The 22397-nt window shown below is 45.3% G+C and overlaps 1 protein-coding gene across 1 annotated transcript in view; it reads left to right on the top strand.

Moving 5' to 3' along the window:
• Nucleotides 1–22397, top strand: part of atrn (attractin) — a 152513-nt gene that overhangs the window by 16274 nt on the left and 113842 nt on the right. Inside the window, exons 5-12 of the mRNA XM_080480151.1 lie at nt 1802–1995; nt 4783–4951; nt 5860–5950; nt 8861–9110; nt 9761–9944; nt 10748–10902; nt 15379–15463; nt 20821–21035. Of these exons, the coding sequence (XP_080336277.1) occupies nt 1802–1995; nt 4783–4951; nt 5860–5950; nt 8861–9110; nt 9761–9944; nt 10748–10902; nt 15379–15463; nt 20821–21035 (1343 nt within the window). The remainder of the gene's footprint in view (nt 1–1801; nt 1996–4782; nt 4952–5859; nt 5951–8860; nt 9111–9760; nt 9945–10747; nt 10903–15378; nt 15464–20820; nt 21036–22397) is intronic.

Raw genomic sequence — 22397 nt, 5'->3', positions numbered from 1 at the left:
GAAACATCGAAGACATCCAGTAGAATTACAAGTACCTTGAGATCCTGCAGGCTAATGGAAACCATGAGGAGGCCACACGGGAGTCGACCACAACCAAAGACCTCCAGACAGTGAGGCAGGTGCTGAGGAGTCAGCTGAAGGTATAAACCAGGTTCAAACTGTCAACATGTTCTCAGATAGCAGCTGGGATCAGAAGCTGGACCAAGTAGGGGAAAGAAGCCGCAGACATCCAAACTAGAACCATCCTCAGCCTGAGTGCAGATCCTGAGGCTGAACACCAGGAGAACAGAGGCCAAGGACTCGGTGGTGTTCGAGCCACTCTCTCAGATGAGACATCCAAATTCCAAGAATCCATCAGGAAGACGGACCCAAAGGACGAGCTGCTGACTGAATGTCTGACAGCTGAGAAATTAAATCTAAGTGTACTCGACTTTCTTTTCATCTCGATTTAAAACAAAATATTTTCCAAGGCACATTTATTTATAAAGCACCATTCAAACACAAGACAATTCACAGTGCTTTACTAAGAAATATATTAATAAAATAATTACAATAAAGCTTTAAAAGAAATGAAAGAAATACATTAAAACAAGTTTTGAAGAATCTCAATCTTAATCTCCACATCTTTGTGTTTCCACCAATCACTGACCAGATGGTCACTTTGGGAACAAAACTCAAACCTCCCTCAGCCAATGACTCACCAGTTAGGTCTTTACCATTAGATCTCCATTAACAGAAATGAATGTTTCTCAGCCAATCTCAGGACTTCTCTTTGAATCTTAAGTCCCCGTTCACGCGTTCCAAACATTGAATTTAACGTAGTAAAAGCCACAGCCTACTTCCTGTATCCAGAACCTGTGGCTGCACCAAGCACTTTGCAGACGGTGTCTATGTTCTGAATAAACTCTCTGGCCATGGGAAGTTCAGGGGATTTAGAATAAGGTTAGCACTTTATTAAGATTAAAGTGAGTAAAGTCCAATTATTCAAAACTTCCATCAACAAGTAAAATGAATAGTTCATGAGAATTTCCATGTTTTCATGAGATTGTTTCAAATTTTTGTATATTTTCAATTTTCTCTTTTTGAAGTCCCTGATAAGCTCCATCGATCTGTATGTTGACGCCCCCCCTCAGTTTAGATGTCAGAGGTTTGAATAAGGCATGAACCACCCGACACTCGCCACGGTCTGATCATCGACACCTGAACTGAAACCTGCAAATAAAGTGGATCCCTCAGGGCATAAAGCCATACCTTTACTAATACGTTGTGCCTCCTAACATCATACTGCCAACAATTGTCTGTTGAAGAAGCAGAGTCCACATGGAAGTCCTTCAGAGTTGGTCACACTATCTGAACAATCCCGTCTGAGAACGCTCGTCATCATCTTTTAGTGGCAGAAACAGGAAGTCTCTTGTGTTTTCTTCCACTCCACACACTTAACAGTCTCTGTTTTCCATGTCAAAGTGTTTCTCTGTTTAGTGATGAGAAATGTGAGTTTCTCCTTTTGCCTCCAAGCAAAGAAGCAATTTCTGTCATTTTAGAGAAGCTAAATGCACAATAAAGGCCAACTGTTGGACGTGGAGAGCGTCTGGATCACAGCTTTACTGCTGTGTTAACCATCTGCTCTCCAGCCTGCAGCTCGGTGCTGCTCGCTCGGCGCTGCCCCCCCCCCCCCCACCCCCACCACCACCACCACCACCATCGGTGTACATTCAGACCCTTCAAATAACATAACGGTGGAAAAGTGCTTTGAGCTTTGTGAAGCCCGTTGAACTGTTTTCTCTTCATTTATTTCCCAAAGGGTGAACACGTGTCCGAACAACTGCTCGGGCCGAGGCGAGTGCCGCGTGTCCAACTCCTCCTCGGTCTACTGCGAGTGCGAGGTCAACTGGAAGGGCGAGGCCTGCGACGTGCCCTACTGCCTGGCGAACTGCGGCTTCCCCGAGCGAGGTCACTGCCAGGGCAAGACCTGCATATGCAAGGCCGACTGGCAAGGTGAGCTGCCGTGGGGCTTCACTTCCACTGTATGACATCACTCGGCGCCGCATTCTCAGGACCAATTCATCAGGCCTCAACACGCCGGATCCTCCTGCGACTAAAATGAATTCTTCCTTTCTGTGTGCAGCAGCTGTGCTCCCAGGAGTCGCACACAATCTGCCAGATTTCACTGTTACCCTCCAGGAATGATTAATATTTGAGAGTAAGGTTGAAATAAACCCTCTGTCTGTTTCCAGAGCTGCTGTAAAGCAGCAGCAGTAGTGAAGGAGGACTCCTCTGAGGAAAAAATAAGTTTAGAATTTACACGCATTGTTTTAAATGCAAATGTTTTGAAAACAATGTCAGTTTTCACGGAAACGGTTGAAACGCTGAGGGTGATGTAGTTGACATGCCAGGCAACGAGTCGGTGCGTCGTTTTGTTTTTGTAATGAAACCACACACACATGCAGCAGAGAACAATGGGCTCTAAACATTAACAATGTCCGTGTACTCAATCTTCACGGACATTGTTATTGCGGTGACTGTCAAAATTAAAACTCAAGTCCAGGAGAATATGGACAAGGAGTCATGACAGCACAGAGGAAACTTTGTTCTGATTGGAGCAGCGATTCAGAAAGTTGTGTTTTCAGTCCGACCGCCGTTGTAAAGTTTAGCATTTTAAATCAAAACGAGGCTTTAGATGCAGATCAGACGTCACATTTTGTGATCAGTTCATCCAGAAAACCCTGACATGTCTTTAGCTTCATGGATTTTTTTCTTCCCTCTGTGAACATGAACAATATGAGTTTAAATGAGAACTTTGAGAGCTTATAAATCTTGCCAGGTTTGGATGAAAAGAGAATCTGGTTCTATCCAGTGCAGTCCCTCCAGTAAAGACTTTTATCTGTTTATCTGGTGATTCAAGCCACTGCCTCCTCAGCTCTAAGCCTCCGTCTCTATTATGGAGGTTTCTGCTGCCCCCACAGCATCCATCTGCTGTCACCCGACCGACTCCACACCAGCGTTTTTGCACGGTCAGCTTGCACGTGGTCGGCTTGAGTCACGGCTGCTGAGGTTTGTCCTGAATCAGATCGCTCGGTTGGTTCTCCACCGGCTCGGCGGCGGCGCAGCAGCACCGTCAACAGCTTCATTTAACGCAGTTATATCAGCAGCTCGATGCGCTCACAGTCTAATTAACAACACTGAGAGAGTTGAAGAACACACTGGTGTTTTCTTTCAGCCGTTATTATCCCGTCATGGTGTTTTAGCCCAGGAATTGCTTGCTCGGCGGGGTCGGTGCTGCCAGCTTCCATATATAGCGAGCAGAGACTGATGCTATTTAGTCGAGCCACTCTTTCATTTAATTTCTCCTTCACAGATGCGTAGCGTTAAAAATGGCCCAAGTGGTGGCTATTTTCCATGTGGAAATGTCACCAAGGTGCAGAGGTAGTTCTGAGATGGGGTCGAGGACATTAGCCACCAGGGACTCGTCCAGCGGGCAGAATGACGCTGATTGTTGGAACGACTGCGCTTCCTGTCCTGGCACAAGGCCACTCGTGCTTTGTTTGGATAATGATCAGCGAGGTGCTCCTTTCAGCGGTTACCACCCAGTTTCATCTGTACTGCTGATTGATTTCTGTAATTGGTTGATAAACGCTTAATTCCTGCCAAGATTTATCTCGTGGGGAGGATGAACGAGCCCAGAAGATCAACCAATCATGCTGAGTCAGCGGCTCCGGCCCGCGCGCTGTGAGAGATGGACAGGAAAAGACCAATTCTTTCTATTTCCTGATGCAGTGGCTGTTTGCCGGACTGCAACGTTCAATCTTTTCCCTTCATTCAGGAGGGAATCCGGTTTATTGTTCTTGTACATAAAGAGGGGAAGGCAGCCAGAAGAGTTATTCCTCTAAACAACAAGGTCGACACACTGATTGTTTCCTGAAAAAGATTTAGAAAAAACCTTTTCTCCTCAGTTTGTGCAGGAGTTATGGTAAAGCTGTCTTCAACTGTTGGAATATGATTGTTCCTCATGTAAAGCTTTGTTTCTAAACTCGAAAATGATGTTATATACGTACTTTTACACACTTGTAAGTATGTTACTGATTTAGACTCTTTTCCACTGCATTATTCAATATTTAGTCTTAATGAATATGTGTATGTACATTAAGCTTGGATTTGTTTTTGTTGCAATACCAACATGTGTAAGATAAGTATAGTAAAGGAAAGACTAACTGAACTGTGATAAACGATGTTCCCATGCCTTGTGCATTAATACTCAGCAAATCCAAAACAGAATTTAAGATCTGAAAAAAGTGATTCATCACGATGAATTCATAACTGTGAACTTTACTTGATTCAAATTACAATTGACCATTATATGTAAGAACTAATGTCAACAGTAATTGTCAATGAGTGCTTGAATTTATCACAAATTATATTGTAATTGTGAAACTGAACATATGCACACTCATCTAATGTCATGGAGTGTCTGTCTGTCTGTCTGTCTGTGTTGTATATGTGATTGTGTGATATATAAGTGTGTGTTCTCAGATGTTTTTTGTGTTTATTTTTGACTATACCTTAAAAATTTGCTGACTCAGGTTGTTTTTAGGATGTTGAAGTGAACTCATGATCCCTGTGAATGTTTAATCGCCTATATCTTATTTTTTTTTCCTGTTATACCGTTGCTGCATTTTGTTGTTATTATCTTCTTCCTATGCCCCTTTGATTTGATGTCTGCTCTAAACTGTAAAAAGGAGGAATCAGCCAGGCATCAGACATGAGCCCCTGTCTCCTCCTCCTCAGGTCCTGATTGCTCCGTCTCAGTTCCTGCTAACTCCTCCTTCTGGAGCCGGGAGGAGTACGTGGAGCCCGGGCTGGCCCGGGCCTCCCACAAGGCCGTGGTGGAGCAGGGCATCATGTGGGTCATCGGAGGCTACGTCTTCAACGCCTCCGACTATCACATGGTCAAAGCGTAAGTTCTCACACTGTGAACGTCCTGATTTTAGGCCCCGTTCACGCGTTTCAATTAAAACGCATTGTTTTTGTGTTCTCTTGAAATGGTTGGCTTCTCAACCGGCCCTCAGAAAACTGCGAGACACTTGTGAGAAATGAGAATATTTTTGAACTGTGGTGTCAGGACTTCCTGTCTGTGGATAATCAGGGAGAAAACCAGCAGCCTCGTACCGACGGCCTGCTGTCATTAAAACCAGAAAATTACAGGATAGTCGGACGTTCCACACTCTGAACTCCACCCAGGAAGATCTCGCTTCCTGGCTCATGTTTTGGGGGTTTTAGTGGAACTGTAAAGACGGATTCTGTAGACATTATACAGCTTCCTAACTCGCAGGTAGAAACAGATTCTGCCTGGAAGCACTTTCATAAGGAGCTGATATGCAGGTTACACAAAGTTCACCTCATGATAGTTGGACTTTAAAACCTTGACTGAAGAATAATGCATTATACAACAACATTATTACAGTTTTATCTCCAGCAGTCTTTGTTCCACGGCACTTCAGGTTAAGTTCCGGGTGTGACGGCCGTTATACTAAGTACATTAATGTGCAATCACTGTACTTTCTGGACAATAAGTCAAACTTTATAAAATTATTTGGCTGGTCATCTGGCTTATATTAAGGAGTGAAATCAGTAATTACTGTTACATACCATGTGTGACCACTAGATGTCTCTGTATGACAGTAGAAAGTAGCTACACTAATAGAAAACCCTCCTTTACTACTGTATTTAGCTAACAGAGCAAGAACAAGAGCTGCTGAACAAATGTCCAGAAGCTTCTGGATGTTGATTATCAACATGCTATTCTCTATTTTGTTTGTCTACCATGAGAAGCTCTTCTTTCATGCTGATCACATCATTTTTCAGGTATAACCTCAGCAGGAAGGCCTGGCTGACCCTTGACCCCTCCGTCAACACGGTTACCCCCCGTTATGGCCACTCGCTGGCTCTGCATGAGGTGAGTAACAGGATGAGGACGCTTCAGGGCGTTTAGAGTTCATTTCTTTAAATGTAAATTCTCACTAAGATGAGCCAGCTGATCTAAAAATAGCCGTGTTTCCACCGCACGAAAAGTGCAGGAATGGAGTGGTACGGAGCAGTATGGCAAAGCGTAACTAGAGCCAAATCTGGTGCGTGTTTCCTCCGCAGAAAGTACGGTTAAAATGTAAGCGGTGTTGTGAGCTCTGCAGATCCGTGACGTTGCAACAGTAATCTCAGCCGGGGCGGCTGACCTGGACCTTACGAATCCTCTGTTGTTGTTGTTTACATACTCCGCTTTGCACGAGTTGTTTAGTTAACTTTTAAAATTTTTTTGCAGCCACAGGGCTGCAGCTGCAACTTCTGTGTTGGTTCCAAAAGAGTGACCGTCGCACCGACTTTGTGACACCGGAGTGCGCTTCGGTGTCACAAGGCCGGTCAACACCAGTGTTGCGCCGCTGGTTCTGATGGCTGCGACTTCCACGTTGCTGCAGACACCGGGGCGTGGGACTCGGAGCAGCTCCAGTGTCCCGGCGCACTGCATGTGGACGCGGTCTGAGTGCATCACGCCGCTCACTGGCAGGTCCGGAACTCCAGCGTCGGGAAACCGGAGCTCCGGGGTGGCACATGGTGGCCCACGCAATGGAGCACCGGCCAGCGATGCGACGAATGGACTCAGTAGAGCCTCGGTTACACCCGTAGCGTCTGCTCCCGAGCCCCGGCCTCCGTCCTGCCTCGTGTCTGCTCCCGAGCCCCGGCCTCCGTCCTGCCTCGTGTCTGCTCCCGAGCCCCGGTCTCCGTCCTGCCTCGCGCTGGTCTTTCGGGACCAACATGAAAGTTGCGCAGCAAAAAAATACCGTTCCATTCCTGCACTTTTTGTGCAGTGGAAACAGGGCTAAAACGGTTAAACTTCAGCACCATGTGTTCGGACTCAACTTATTGTTATTTAACTTATGAAGCCTTTACCTTCAGCGAAGTGGAAGCAGAAGTTACAGGTCGTTGTAATGATGGGAAGATGTTATTTTGTCAGATCAGGACTGATTACAGCGTCTCGGGGTGAACGATGTCAGATTACCCTCTTTGTGGCTGACACAGCTCGCAGCAGCAGCCACTCCTCCTTCCAGGTCAAAATCCAAATTCTGGATTTAAATGAGGTTGTCGTACAGCTCTGAGGCTCCAACATGAGGCAGCCCGGTACAGTAATAACACAGACTGTTTCTGGTGTTGACAAAGGTGTTGAATTACTTTTCTGACTCAGGCCCCATTTACTAGTTTTTGTGTTTTTGTTTCAGAAAGGTTTTGCGTTTACCCGGCACCATTTTTAAAACGATGTCCGTTTACAAGGAAACAATGTTGTTATCATGCCAGGCCATGAGCTGGTGCTGCTGGTTGTTTTTGTTCTGAAACAACACAGATTGGCGCGCAGTCGGAACATTTTCAATAAGTAGCATTTTCAGTGAATTCGAGAACCGTTGTCGTGTAAACGTTCCCCCAGAACGAAACAAAACTTTTCAGTTTTAACTTGAAACCAATGTCGTGTCAACGGGGCCTTATTTCTAGAATCCTTTTGAAAGAAAGAGTTCACCATAGTGTGAATTTCACCATTTGTGTGTTTTCATACATTAACATTAATGGTGATCGCTGGTCATTGGGCGCTTCGACGACATATATAAGTAACTGAAGTCTTGTATCGTCAATCGATGAAGTGTGGTCTGTTGATTCAATTCCTGAAGATGAGATGAACTGCAGAAGCAATGGCTCATTGGAGCAGAGGTTCTTTGTAGTTTTGTGCTGTTTTTACACCTTTATATATTAAAATGTATTGATATTTCTTTTCCATTTACTGCAAACCACCGTGAATAAGCTAATGCTAATATTGTTATATCAGCATTAATACTGTCTTCAGTCAACAACCAAGTAAATTTAACAGAAGCTGCAGTGAAAAGCTCTCCTTTCTCGTTCTGCCTGTCTGGAGCTAATATCTGAATCTGTGGGTTGATGTGCTGCAGTGGAGGAACCGTTCCTTGAGAAGCTGCAGTGGAATAATAAATGAAGGAAAGCGTCAGTGGGTCCGCTCTGTGGTTTCCCAGAAGCACGTTGGAGGTGCAGAGAGCTTGTAATGAACTAATTCCATCCTAGTTTGTGGTTGTGGGCGTGCAACACAAACTGGAAACTCTGATAGATGACACAGACTTAATATTATAAGTTAACCATGGCGGATCACTGCAGAGTCTCACTGGAGTGTGAAAAAACATCTTAATATTTTAAACATTGTGTATTGTAACTTCCATTTGTGACTTTTAGGGATTCGAGTAACAGAAAAAGTTGGAACAATGTTAGACTGCGACGTGAAACTGGAGGATTGAATGTCTGTCTTCTCATTAGTAAATGTTATTCAGTTCGACCCACCAGTGTTTTATTAAAGAATTCCTAACTGTCATCTTGTTGCCCACCATTAGTCGAAGCTCCAGAGCGGTCGGAGAGCTTCCTGGTAGCAGCAGTGAGACTGAAAGTTGGAGAAACAGCATTATTTGTTCGTACTTTAAAGCATGGAGGCTTTGTCGGATAAAGACCAGCGTTAATCAACTCAGACTTTCGGGTATTAGTTTGGCCGTAATGATAACGGCTGCTCGTGGTGTTGGTTGCACTGAGGCTAAAACTGAGAGCTTTACCGCCACAAGGCGGCCGCTCTACCCGTTTTTCAACAAAAAATACAGCAGTTATGGAAAACATAGACCCACACAGCGTCATTCCACCAATCCACTCGTTGTTACCGATTGGCCTTGACAGTGCTGATGATCACTGGTCTGATCCAAACCTACAGCAGCGTAACTAAACAAATGATCCTCAGCCAGTTTGGTCCTTCATCTGTGTGTGTTTCTTCTACCAGGGGAAGATCTACATGTACGGAGGGAAGATCGACTCCACAGGGAACGTGTCCAGCCAGCTTTGGGTTTTCCACATCCAGAACCAGACCTGGGTGCTCCTGAGCCCCCGGGCCAAGGACCAGTACGCCGTGGTGGGGCACTCAGCCCACATGGTGCCCCCCCTGCAGGAAGGGGACAGTCCAGTCATGCTGGTCCTGTTCGGACACTGTCCTCTGTATGGCTACATCAGCCACGTGCAGGAGTACAACGTGGGTAAGTGGAGGAATCAGCTGGTCTGTATCTGATGACGGAGGTCAGGTGGAGAATTCACTCCACACTTCAGCCTCGTTAGGAGGACTCTTTGGTTTTTTTTTTTAAGGACAAAATCAGTTAAATATGTGTCCTCAGTGGCTGAAACTCCTCACAATGTCTCCCTTTCCTGAATCAGAGATGATAAACATGATTCAAGTCCGAGCGTCTCAAAATACTTCATAATCTGGATTAAAATCTGATGGTTTTAATCATCCTCATATCTTTTTATTTTCCTTCTTATGAAGCAGTTTCTTCTCATTCAACTTCCTCTGCTTCCTAACAATTTTCTTATTCTTCCACCTCCTTCTGCGTCTCCTCCTCTTCCTCCTCACCCCTCTTCTCTTTCTCTTGCTCTTCTTCTTCCTTTTTCTCTAAATCCTATATTTCTTTGATCTCCTCTTTTATGCTATTGGTTCTCTTACTTTTCTCACTCACGTCTGTAGTTCCTAATTCTTTTTATTCGTTGTCCTCCTCCTCTTCTTCCTCCCCCTGCTTTTCTTCCTCCCTCTCCTGCTCCACCTTCGTCTTCCTCCTCCTCAGTAGAATGAGTATTCCTGGCGAACCCCTGCAGTTCAGTGTCATGTGACCTTTGACCTGTTGTTTGGTTGCAGTAAAGAACTCGTGGAACGTGGTGTCGACGGACGGCGCTCTGGTTCAGGGCGGCTACGGCCACAGCAGCGTGTTCGATCCCGGGACCAGAGCCATCTACATCCACGGGGGCTACAAGGCCTTCAGCGCCAACAAGTACGGCCTGGCAGGAGACCTGTACAAGTTGGACGTGGACAAGAAGAAATGGTGAGCAGGGATTTCTTCCTACGTCGTCGTGCTCTGCAGTGAAATCTTGTTTATGAGCCGCTGAAATACTGCAGGATTAAATTACAACCGGCTGAGGCATCAAAATCACACTTTTAATGATTTTCCTCTTTATTGCAAGTTTTTACAATTGCATTGGCTCAAATTTCATTTAACTGTTTTCATGTTATTTCTTATGTTTAACTTTTCAGAAATGAACGGAGGAGCAAAGAAACAAAATGCAGCAAAAAACAAAAAAGGGAAATCGTGTGCAATTAAAACTGTAAAACTGATCTGATATTTCTCTAATGAATCTGTAACTTTATTCTGCAGTATCACTGCAGAGTGTATTCACATGTCCCATTAAACTGATGCGAGTGTCATAGAAACTAAATGCTTTACAGCACCTTGATGGTAATAAGCTCTTCTCTTTTTATTTCTCTGCTCCACTGCTGTGCGTTCAGTGCATTTCCTGAGAAATCGTGTTAAAGTAAAGAGAAACGCTTGCATCCATTAAGTGATCTGAATGCTCATTAATCAGCGCTGAATCCTCCACTAATATGAGTTGACTGCTGAGCCAGTGCAAGCTGGAAAAGCTTGAGATAAAGCTGCTGGTGTTCTGCAGGTTCTCTGCACAGCAGTGTGCATGTGCAGGGAAACTTGTCTTCTCAAAGCGTTTGGCACTGCAGCATTTGGGGACTGTCACCATGAATGAAACTCATGCTTAAGTATCTGCACTGCCTGTCTGGAGCGATCATCTGTGCGACAGACAGCTAACTGAGAAACGTCCCTCTGGGTTTTGCCAGGACGGTGCTGAGAGACAGCGGCTTCTTCCGCTACCTCCACACGGCGGTGATCGTGAGCGGCAGCATGCTGGTGTTCGGAGGGAACACACACAACGACACGTCCATGAGCCATGGCGCCAAGTGCTTCTCCTCCGACTTCCTGGCCTACAGCCTGGGTCAGTAACGCAGCTCATGCACACCATCTTTTCTCTCCTTGCATTCATACAGCGAAGCCGCCTCGCAGGCGGGAGCTGCTCGGTACAGACGCAGCGTTTTGTTGTCGACACGCAGCAGAAGGTCAAACATTGCACTGCAACGTGCACATGATGAAAACCACAGCCTCCTTTCACACACAGCCCATAATAATATGAGTATCAGGCACGATGGCCAGGGACTGCAGCCGTTGGTTGTTATATTTCTTTGTAGGTCTACTACATTGAATTGAAGCGAAGGCCATTTATTGTTACTGCAAATTGTTCCCACACACGGAAACGATCACATGCACAGCACACACTCCACATATAAAACCACTGCAAGCTCTTACATACAATTTATATCGAAGTAGAGTGTGCAGGCTACTGTGCACCCAGATTACTTGTTTTGAAGTAATCTATAAAGCTTCGTTTTGTTTTTCTTCTATGTGGTGCTGATAAAATTTAATAGCTGCGGACTACTATTTAGATACTCTTTGTATTTGGCTCTTTTTAACTTTTTCTTTTACTAAGACAAGGTTTTAAGCGGTACAGTTCCAGATCCAGCACCAAAACACTTCACACACACACACACACACACACACACACACACACACACACACACACACACACACACACACACACACACACACACACACACACACACACACACACACACACACACACACACACACACACACACACACACACACACACACACACACACACACACACACACACACACACACACACACACACACACACACACACACACACTTCCAGGGACACTGACTCTGACCCGAGGGGTGTGTATCCCTCCACAGAGAGATAACGTTTGCAGGAGATGGTGTTGAAAGTCTAACCAGGTACAGCTGATCAATCCATTTTTAACCAGATTCTGCACTGCACCAGCCAGTCTGGAGCTGATGTGTAATAAGAACAAAAAAATGCTCCTGCAATGGTTTACTTGTGAGAATACGTCACTCATAGTTCATCTTCTTCACTATATTCAGGAGGAAATGATAGCAGTGATACATTCTGGTGGTGTACGGTGGTGTAGTGGTTAACACTCTGGAATTATAGCAGGAATGTCCCAGTTTGCATACAGCTTGCACATTCTCCCTGAGCGCGGGAAGGTTTTCTCCCACAATGCAGAACCATGCATTTCAGGATAACAGGAGACTAAATTATTTGTATGTTAAGCAGGATTAAAGATTGAAGAAATAAATACTCCCTTTACAAATAAATTAAAGTGTTTTAATTCAGTCACTTTGTCAGCTCAATGAATATTAAGCAGCATAACAACATTTAATATATAGTCATACTGGATAAATATAAAGACAACATGTTCACATAAAACAAAATCAATTCTGCTCATAAACTAGTGTATGTGAAAATATAAATTAATCTGTTTGGACTAACCCGATTGGGATGAATTGACATAAACGGAAGAAAAAGTAATTAGTATTCAACCCTCAGATCGATTCCACCTACAGCCACCAGGAGGCAGTCCAGATATTCAGCCCTCTGTTTTACTAAGTGTATTTATTTTTACATAAAGTCCAACAGAAAAGACGCAGTGAGCAGCAGCTCAGATTTAAAACTGTGTGTTAGAGAGACCCTCGCTTTATTAAACACAACAAACAACTAAAATAATTTAATCAAAAAACAAACTTAAAGAATATGAATTTAGAACAAAAATAAATTCGACTGTATTTATATAGCACAGAATACCACAAAGTCATTTCAGTGTTCTTTTTTTTACAGAGAAAACCCAGCAAAATATATCATAACAGCAGTTTCTGGTTAGAGATCTCCTGAAGAAGTTAGCTCAGAAAAGTGTCTGTAAACAGCCTTGTAAATGGATCCGGCCTCGTTCTGCAGTGCCGTCATGAGCTGCTCATTACTGGGAGCGTTCAGTGTCTGCGGACGGGAGGAGAGAAACCCCCCGAGGCCGAGAAGTGGCCCCAGGACATCCCGCTTTTCTGTGTCATTACCGACATGATTGACAAGCGGCAAGATTAGACTCTCAGGGGACGTGGCGCCCTCCTCCCGTCGCCGTGCAGCCATCTTCTTTTGTTAGTGAGAAATACCCATCCTGACTGGAACGGCTGCCACAGACAGTCCTTCATGGTGCTGACAGCAAATCAATGGTTAGCGCAGGATTACAGACCAAACACTGGACTAAATACTTTGGCAACGTGCAGGTTATGTATCTCTTATATAGATAGATGGATAGATAGATGGATAGATAATAAAGTCTATCTATCTAAACAAATGATAAAACGGTCATCATGCTTTACTTTCACCCTCCAACATGGAATCAGTGCGCCTGATAAAATTCCTTAATGAGCGCCCGACATACTGAAAATATTGTAGCAAAGCCTTCAGGTTTAATGCATTCAGTGTTTTTCAGATTACAGTCCAACTTATTTTGTCAGTTTGGCTTATAAATGAAAATATACAGTCACGTATCATCGTTTACCACTGGATGGAAAGTTTCAGGTCAAAAACTGTTAAATACAAGCGTGGAGAGAGCACAGATGTTTGTTTCAGCCAATAGCTAAACATGTAGCCGCCAGCTAATGCTAAACATTTAGCTGCCACCTAATGCTAAATGTGTAGCCTCCAGCTAATGCTAAACGTTTAGCTGCCACCTAATGCTAAATGTGTAGCCACCAGCTAATGCTAAATGTGTAGCCTCCAGTTAAGGCTAAACAAGTAGCCACCCGCTAAACATGTAGCCACCAGCTAATGCTAAACGTTTAGCTACCACCTAATGCTAAATGTGTAGCCTCCAGCTAATGCTAAATGTGTAGCCACCAGCTAACGCTAAACGTGTAGCCTCCAGTTAATGCTAAACAAGTAGCCACCCGCTAAACATGTACCCACCAGCTAATGCTAAACAGGTAGCTACCCACTAAACATGTAGCCTCCACCTAATGCTAAACATGTAGCCTCCAGCTGCTAATGCTAAACATGTAGCTTCCAGCTAATGGTAAATGTGTAGCCTCCCGCTAATGGTAAACGTGTAGCCTCCAGCTAATGCCAAATGTGTGGCCACCAGCTAATGCTAAACGTGTAGCCTCCAGTTAATGCTAAACAAGTAGCCACCCGCTAAACATGTAGCCACCAGCTAATGCTAAACGTTTAGCTGCCACCTAATGCTAAATGTGTAGCCTCCAGCTAATGCTAAATGTGTAGCCACCAGCTAACGCTAAACGTGTAGCCTCCAGTTAATGCTAAACAAGTAGCCACCCGCTAAACATGTAGCCACCAGCTAATGCTAAACAGGTAGCTACCCACTAAACATGTAGCCTCCAGCTAATGCTAAATGTGTAGCCTCCAGCTGCTAATGCTAAACATGTAGCATCCAGCTAATGGTAAATGTGTAGCCTCCCGCTAATGGTAAACGTGTAGCCTCCAGCTAATGCCAAATGTGTGGCCACCAGCTAATGCTAAACACGTAGCCACCAGCTAATGCTAAACATGTAGCCACAAGCTAATGCGAAACAGCTAATGTATCCCTCTAAAATATAAAAACTGTGTATTCTGTCATAAACATGTTTTCAATTTCTCCTCTTCTTCCTCCTCTTCTTTCTCCTCATCCTCATCCTCCTCCTCTTCCTCAGCTCTGAGCTCAGCCTATTTCACTTCTTCTTTCTCCTCTTCCTCATCCTCCTCTTGCTCCTCTTTCTCTTGCTCTTCCTCAGCTCTCAGCTCAGCCTATTTCATTTCTTCTTCTTCTTCCTCCTTCTCCTCCTCCTTATCAGCTCTCAGCTCGGCCTATTTCACTTCCTCTTCCTCCTCTTCTTCCTCCTCCTCTTCCTCCTTGATCTCAGCCTAGTTCGCTTCCTCTGCTCCTCATATGATTTTGTAATTGGACAGAGTACAGCTCACCCCAGCTGCCCCCCCCTCATCCCCCCAACTGCGGGATCTCTGTCAGTTGCCCCCTCTCGGGGTAATTGTCTGCTAATTAGTGTGTTGACGGGCCTCGTGTGGAGGACTAATTGTCCCTCCTTAGCAATGTGAACCCAATTAGAGCGGAGGATTTAAGGCCGCCCTGTCCTGACACTGCTGCATGGTGTTGTAATCAATCTGCACACCGAGGGGCTTTTTACAGGCCGCTGCAGGCCCCAGCAGGGGCAGCAGGGGGCAGTGTTGACCTGTGGATGAGGACTGTTCTCTCCTCATCTGTTTACAGGACTCAGTTTGTCTGAGAATAGTTTGATTTGTGCTGATGAGATTTAAAGCGCCGGACGTCACCTTGCAAACACACGTCTCTTTACATTAAACTGGCTTTAGTGAGCCGTGGTTTATTTTATAATCCAGAAAATGAACACAAAAGACCAAATCAGTGAATTTAATAAACCAACTGTTGATTCTTTACTTTTCTGGTCCGCCGACTCTGCTGTGGTTTAATGTGAGAGCCGCTCAGCAGTTTGTCTCTCCTCTCTGCAGCCTATGACGAGTGGACCGTGCTGCCTCGGCCGGACCTCTTCCACGACGTCAACCGCTTCGGACACTCGGCGGTCTTCAGCGACAGGTAACTCCGCCCCCTTAAACCTCCAGAAACCTGATGGCTGAACAGCTGTGAAAACTAATTTCATTCATATTTCTGAAACACTTTGTGACCCAGTGTTTCTTACTTCTGTGGACAAAATCCTGAATCATGATAAAAATATTGAGGTCAAAACATTTCTTTCATTTAAAAAACACCAATCCCAAAATGACTAAAATGTAAAATGAGTGTAAGAGTTGCAGACTGTATATCAGGAGTATTTTAATCGCTTGTGTATTGATTTATTAAGGCTCAAAGTTTAGATTGTGATCACATCTGAAAGTGAGGATGAGGAAGAAAAGCAATGAACCTCAGGGCGTCAGTCTGACGGGAAAAAGACGAACACAAAGCAGACGAGTGACGGAAGAAAAGGCATTTTCATGATAACAGTGCGACGTGAATGGATTATGACGGGGAAGCTGAAAGCGCTGAGTCATGGTTCGGAATATCCTGCAGCGCCAGCAAAGCGAGACGCGGCGATCAGATTAAGCTCTACCTGTTGTAGCATCAAATATTAACACGGATCCGTTCGATTCGATCCTCCGTTTCAGTTAACGGCTGATCAGAGTTCAGTCACTTCGACGCCGTTTGAGACGGCGAAAGAACGACGCCGCAGCTTTAACTTCTCAAAAGGATTCGATTATATCTTCCATTTCATGTTTTTGATTACTGTCTCACGGAATATCAATACTATGAAACATGAACGTTTGTCACTTTATCATTTTTTAATTTGATGCTAAACATTTTTCAAACTACTGAAATGAAGTACTTGGTTGAACTTAATAGTTTTCACTTAAATAAGTACAGAAGTTACTTGACAAGTTCTTTTTTTTTTTGTGATTCAAGTTTTTATTAAATTCTTTATGCTTGGTACACGACAATCATTCAGTGCTTTTTACCTCAGTAATCAGAGCTTTTATACATAAAAAGTGTCTCTTATTACATTACAAGCTGTGAAAGTTCTTGAAGAACAAGGAAAGCAAATAAAAAACAAATAAGATAAGTGAACGAAATAAAATACCAAAGGGAAGAAAATCAACTGTCATCCTGCTGACTGGAAGTAATAGTAATATAAGAAGTAGTAGTAATATAAGAGCAGAATGTTTCCCAGTCTGGTGCTGTGGTACTTTCTCTACTGGTTGACTTATTTACCCATCCTTTAAACTGTGAGGGTTTGGGAGGTTTCCACTGTTTAACAATAACTAACTGCCTCTGAGACGCCAAACCTTACAAGTTCTTTAAGTAGTATCTCTAAGTAAGTATCTCCTGTATTAATTCTCTCATTAAATAAGTGTGACCTGTTTTTCACCTTGTGGATAGAAATAGGGCCCTGAGCTCTTTGGGATTGTTTTAGAAGACTAACTCGGTAAAGTATCAAGATATTAGTTTTGGTTAAGTAAAATAACTGCAAACACAATGAAACAACTACAGCAATCGATTGACTCTGATGAATGTTTTTTGACCTTTAACCCAGATAGAAATCCATTTTCATCAAACAATATGTCACACGGAAATCATATTATGAACAAATAATGTCTTACTTTATTAAAACAATAATTATTTTCACCAATAAACAAAGAATCCGAGGGTGCAGGAGGCGGCTGAGGTGCAGCTGGTGTCCCACTAGCCAGAGGAACGCTGAGCCAGAGCGCCATCTGGTGGCGACAAGCTGTTTTCTGGTGGGAAACAGTCCAGTGGAGTGGACAGTCCAGTGGAGTGGACAGTCCAGTGGAGTAGACAGTCCAGTGGAGTGGACAGTCCAGAGACCATCTCCTCAATAACTGGGCCTTGGTCAGAGGAGCAGTTCAGCTGTGAAGCTTGAGTTGAGGAGTCGTTCACAGGTTGTTGGTCAATAGGAGCTATTCATGCACTTTGCAGAACTCCTTGAAACTTGGTCTGACACACCACCTTCCTGCTGCCGCTCTCTCAGGTCATGTTTACATGTACCTGGGTATCTGAAAAAACATTTATCTCGCTGCGATTGGACCGCGCATTTACACATAAACGCAGCTACGACTCCCCATAAACGATGATTCCTGAAAACTCCGGCCGCACTGGAGAGCTGGATAAAATCCTTGTCTCTGTTTGCATCCAAAGGGGTAGGCGGAGATTCACGTCACAATTCGTGACGTCCTGTTTTATTTCAGGATTCTGATTGGCTATCATGGCTTCATGCTTCTTGCTACACTGCCCCCTACAGGTTTGTCATGCTCATAGCAGCTCTAAACCGTCTGTATATGTGGGTCGGTGTAATTTAAGATTTTTTTTTGAACGTAGAGAGGGAAATGTCCATATTTTTTTATTTTTAAACTGTAGGATGCATCAGTGGTTCCTATGCTGAAGGAGGCTCTAAAGCAGGGGTTCTCAATCTTGGTCCCCGAGGGCCGGTTCCTGCATGTTTTAGGTTTCTCCCAGTTGCAACACACCTGAATGCAATAAGGCCTCGTTACTTGGCTTTTTTTACAAGCTTGATGATGACTCATCAGATTGAGGTGTGCTGAAGCTGGGAGAGCTAAAACATGCAGGCCACCGGTCCTCCAGGACCAGGATTGAGAACCCCTGGTGTAAAGGAAGCAACAAGCCTCCTTTCCTTTGCTTATTGAGAATTCAGACAGTCCTTATCATGGCCGCCACACTAAACACTTCCTGGGGTGAAGGAGAAGGAGATAGGAGGGACTTTTTGGACATACCCCTGATGTGCTCCTCCCTCCTGATGTGCTCCTCCCTCTTAGGGTAGTGGGCAGGTCCTTTGGACCTGTGACAGGGGTTAGACATCCTTACCACCACGAGTCTCTACTGTCTAAGTTGCATGCCACTTAGACAGTTGGTAGTTTAGGGCTTGCCTACCTAAGGCATTCGGAGACTGGACGCCGGCGGAATCAGCGGAGGAAACCAAAATGGTTCAACGGAGAGAAAGGCGGCTACAGCAACGCATAGAGGAAGTTGAGGCACATAGGACAAATTGGTCTTCCACTGCAGCCGTTTCCACCACCAGTTGTCTTGACCTGGTCTTGCCACTGGACATTGCTGATCTCGGACAAGAGAGTGAGGTTTACAGCACGCAACTCTTCTGCACTTTAAACAAAGTCACCGCGCAAGTCATCTATCATCCATCATCCTTCATCCTCCATACCATCTTGATGCAGACCAACTACGTTGGGCAGGCCATGGAGTTTGCATGCCAGACCATTGGCTCCCCAAGAAACTCCTGTTCGGCGAACTTCAGCATGGCAAGCGCTTCCTTGGAGGCCAGAAGAAGTGCTTCAAAGACACTCAGAGCTTCACTGAAAGCCTTCAGCATCAACCACAATTCGCGGGAGCAAGCAGCTATGGAAAGACCAAAGAGGCGGGCAGCTGTTCACAGTGGAGCAAAGTCTCATGCAGCCAACAGGATTGCTGCAGCTGAACAACGCAGGCAAGACGGGGAAAGCAGCTGCCATTCCCTGTCCATACGGCACCAGAACCTTTAGAGCGCCGATTGGCCTGATCAGTCAGTCCACAGGGACAGACTCTCCCAGCCCCAACGGACGAACAACCCTCCTGATGTGCTCCTCCCTCCTGGTGTGCTCCTCCCTCCTGATGTGCTCCTCCCTCCTGGTGTGCTCCTCCCTCCTGGTGTGCTCCTCCCTCCTGATGTGCTCCTCCCTCCTGATGAGCTCCTCCCTCCTGGTGTGCTCCTCCCTCCTGATGAGCTCCTCCCTCCTGATGAGCTCCTCCCTCCTGGTGTGCTTTGCTCCGCCCTCCTGGTGTGCTTTGCTCCTCCCTCCTGGTGTGCTCCGCCCTCCTGGTGTGCTTTGCTCCGCCCTCCTGGTGTGCTTTGCTCCTCCCTCCTGGTGTGCTTTGCTCCTCCCTCCTGGTGTGCTTTGCTCCTCCCTCCTGGTGTGCTCCGCCCTCCTGGTGTGCTTTGCTCCTCCCTCCTGATGAGCTCCTCCCTCCTGGTGTGCTCCGCCCTCCTGGTGTGCTTTGCTCCGCCCTCCTGGTGTGCTTTGCTCCTCCCTCCTGGTGTGCTCCTCCCTCCTGATGAGCTCCTCCCTCTGGTGTGCTCCTCCCTCCTGGTGTGCTCCTCCCTCCTGATGAGCTCCTCCCTCCTGGTGTGCTCCTCCCTCCTGATGAGCTCCTCCCTCCTGGTGTGCTCCTCCCTCCTGATGAGCTCCTCCCTCCTGATGTGCTCCTCCCTCCTGGTGTGCTCCGCCCTCCTGGTGTGCTTTGCTCCGCCCTCCTGGTGTGCTTTGCTCCTCCCTCCTGGTGTGCTCCTCCCTCCTGATGAGCTCCTCCCTCCTGGTGTGCTCCTCCCTCCTGGTGTGCTCCTCCCTCCTGATGAGCTCCTCCCTCCTGATGTGCTCCTCCCTCCTGGTGTGCTCCGCCCTCCTGGTGTGCTCCTCCCTCCTGGTGTGCTTTGCTCCTCCCTCCTGGTGTGCTCCTCCCTCCTGATGAGCTCCTCCCTCTGGTGTGCTCCTCCCTCTGGTGTGCTCGTTCGTCCAGCAGGAGCTCTGATGAAGAGACAGTCTTTGTTTCACTTCAGCCGTCTGTCTGGACAAAAATTACATTTCAGTTTCAAGAAAATGAAACAAACATGTCCGGAAAAGAAAAGTCAAACTGTTACAATAAAGATTTCTGCTTGGAGCAAACAATTATTAAAGAAAACAAACAATTCCTGGACAAAACAACAAGGCAGCCGAGATGCTAACTCCCAACACACTCTCTCACTCCTCTATGCTCATCTCCGTCTCTCTCGCTCCTCTGCTCTCTCCTGCTCTCTCCTCCTCTCTGCTCTCTGCTCTCTCGCTCCTCTCTGCTCTCTCCTCCTCTCTGCTCTCTCGCTCCTTTCTGCTCTCTCCTCCTCTTTGCTTCTCTCTGCTCTCTCGCTCCTCTCTGCTCTCTCCTCCTCTCTGCTCTCTCGCTCCTTTCTGCTCTCTCCTCCTCTTTGCTTCTCTGCTCTCTCGCTCCTCTCTGTGCTCTCACTCCTCTTTGCTTCTCTGCGCTCTCACTCCTCTTTGCTTCTCTCTGCTCGCTCGCTCCTCTTTGCTTCTCTCTGCTCTCTCCTGCTCTCTCCTCCTCTCTGTTCTCTCACGATAGTATCTTATTAGAATAACTACAATTAAAACACATTTTTCAAACAATGAAGAATATAAGAAGACTACTATGGTAAAGAAATTAAAAACAACAATTTTTCCTGGAACTTATTTACAACAAAATCACAGATTAAAAGATTATTTTGTGTCATGAAATGAGTTTAATGATGCAACTTGTGCTTGAATATGAATGAAATCCCATCAAAGTTGGAGTCCAGTGAGTGTTTGTCCCTGAAGTTTCCCTCTAACGTGGCGTTTTCTTCCTGGCAGCGTCATGTACGTGTTCGGAGGTTTCAACAGTCTGCTGCTCAGCGACGTCCTGCTCTACACGTCTCCCAGCTGCTCCGCCTTCTCCAGCGCCACGTCCTGCGGCCAGACCTGGCCGGGCATCCACTGCGTGTGGAACGCCACCGCCGCCGCCTGCCTGCCCTGGGAGGGGGATGGCGCCGCTCCAGAGCTGCCGCCGTCCTGCACCGCCAGATCATGTAGGTCCCTCTGCCGCCGCCATCACAGCCCAATGCTACGCTCATACACAGCCGCCACATCGCTCTCATCCAGAGTGTTGATCAGTTCAGTTATCTGAGAAAAATCATCATCATATGTATATGATAAAGTTGTATAATAACTGATTGTTCCTCACTCTACTGGTAATAACTAATAATATCAACCTTTTGTTTCCTGTTTTGGGGTTAATAAATTGATCCAATTTCCTTTCTGATTTTGGTCAGAAAACTGAAGTTATTTACTTTTATTTAAGTGAACTTCACCAAACAAAATGCTGAATAAATGTTACATTTAACAAAAGGATTACGTTTATTTTTAAAGTTTTATTTTTAACAAATTGGTGGTTTTGATTCTGCAAATATTCAGATTTTCATCAATTCCCTTGAGTAGCATTTTGTCTGTTCTTTATTATGGCCCATTGATTTATGCAGATATAAAGATCAATGCCTGAACAGCCATTTACCCAAGAACATTAAGACGCACTTAAAGCTTCATTTCATCAACTAATATCAGACTTATTATTTTTACGATATTATCTGCTACTGATCGTGTGCAGATGCAAAACATTATAGTTTTATAGCAACATTATAACTGGTTAATATCATAAAATCCTTATTTATTCAGTTGATAGTCTCTTAAATGAAAACCGTTGGCGAGCTGCTGTCTGACTGTTTGCATGAAGCGATTACTGTTTCACTAAACTCCTGTTTCTGCTGACGCCAGCATAGGTAACATCAGCATTGGTCTAGAGCCACAGTACCTCTGATGCATTCGCATCGGTGAATAAATGTTAACTTGTAAGAGCTGCTGTTTGCTTCAAGAAGCATTCACATCCAGATTATAGAGCATCTTCCTCCTTCCTTCATTTTTGCCTCTTGGTACTGAAGGTAAATCTTATCTGAATCAGATGTTTGCAGTCCTTTTCACCCCCAGAGTGTCTGTTCCTCCAGACGTGGGGATTCCAGCCCTCAGTGTGTGTTGTACCCGTGTCACGTCTGACATGTTGAGGGACAGTTCAGCCCGGTTCCTCCTCAGATTACCTCAGTCTCATTTCACGGTGTCGGCATCCACAGAAGAGCCGGCAGATGAGAAATGCCACCTGGAATATCTTTCAGGCTCACAAGATACCAAAAGGCTGCAAACTGGCAGTCGTCCTCAGGAGCAATGTTCAGAAAACATGAGGAATACACAAGTTTCTAAGTCCAAACTCTCTGATCTGTTGTCTGGAGGTCAAAGCGGCATTTGTTGAAACCCATGAAAACATCTCCAGTGTCACATTGAAATGAAAGAAAAATGATCCTGTTGAATGTAATTTGTGTCCTACATTGTGTATATTAGTAGTT

This window comes from Lipophrys pholis (genome assembly GCF_963383615.2).
Source record: "Lipophrys pholis genome assembly, chromosome: 14".
Lineage (NCBI taxonomy): Eukaryota > Metazoa > Chordata > Actinopteri > Blenniiformes > Blenniidae > Lipophrys > Lipophrys pholis.
Note: the sequence above shows the minus strand (reverse complement) of the source record. Positions and strands in the feature narration are given on the sequence as shown.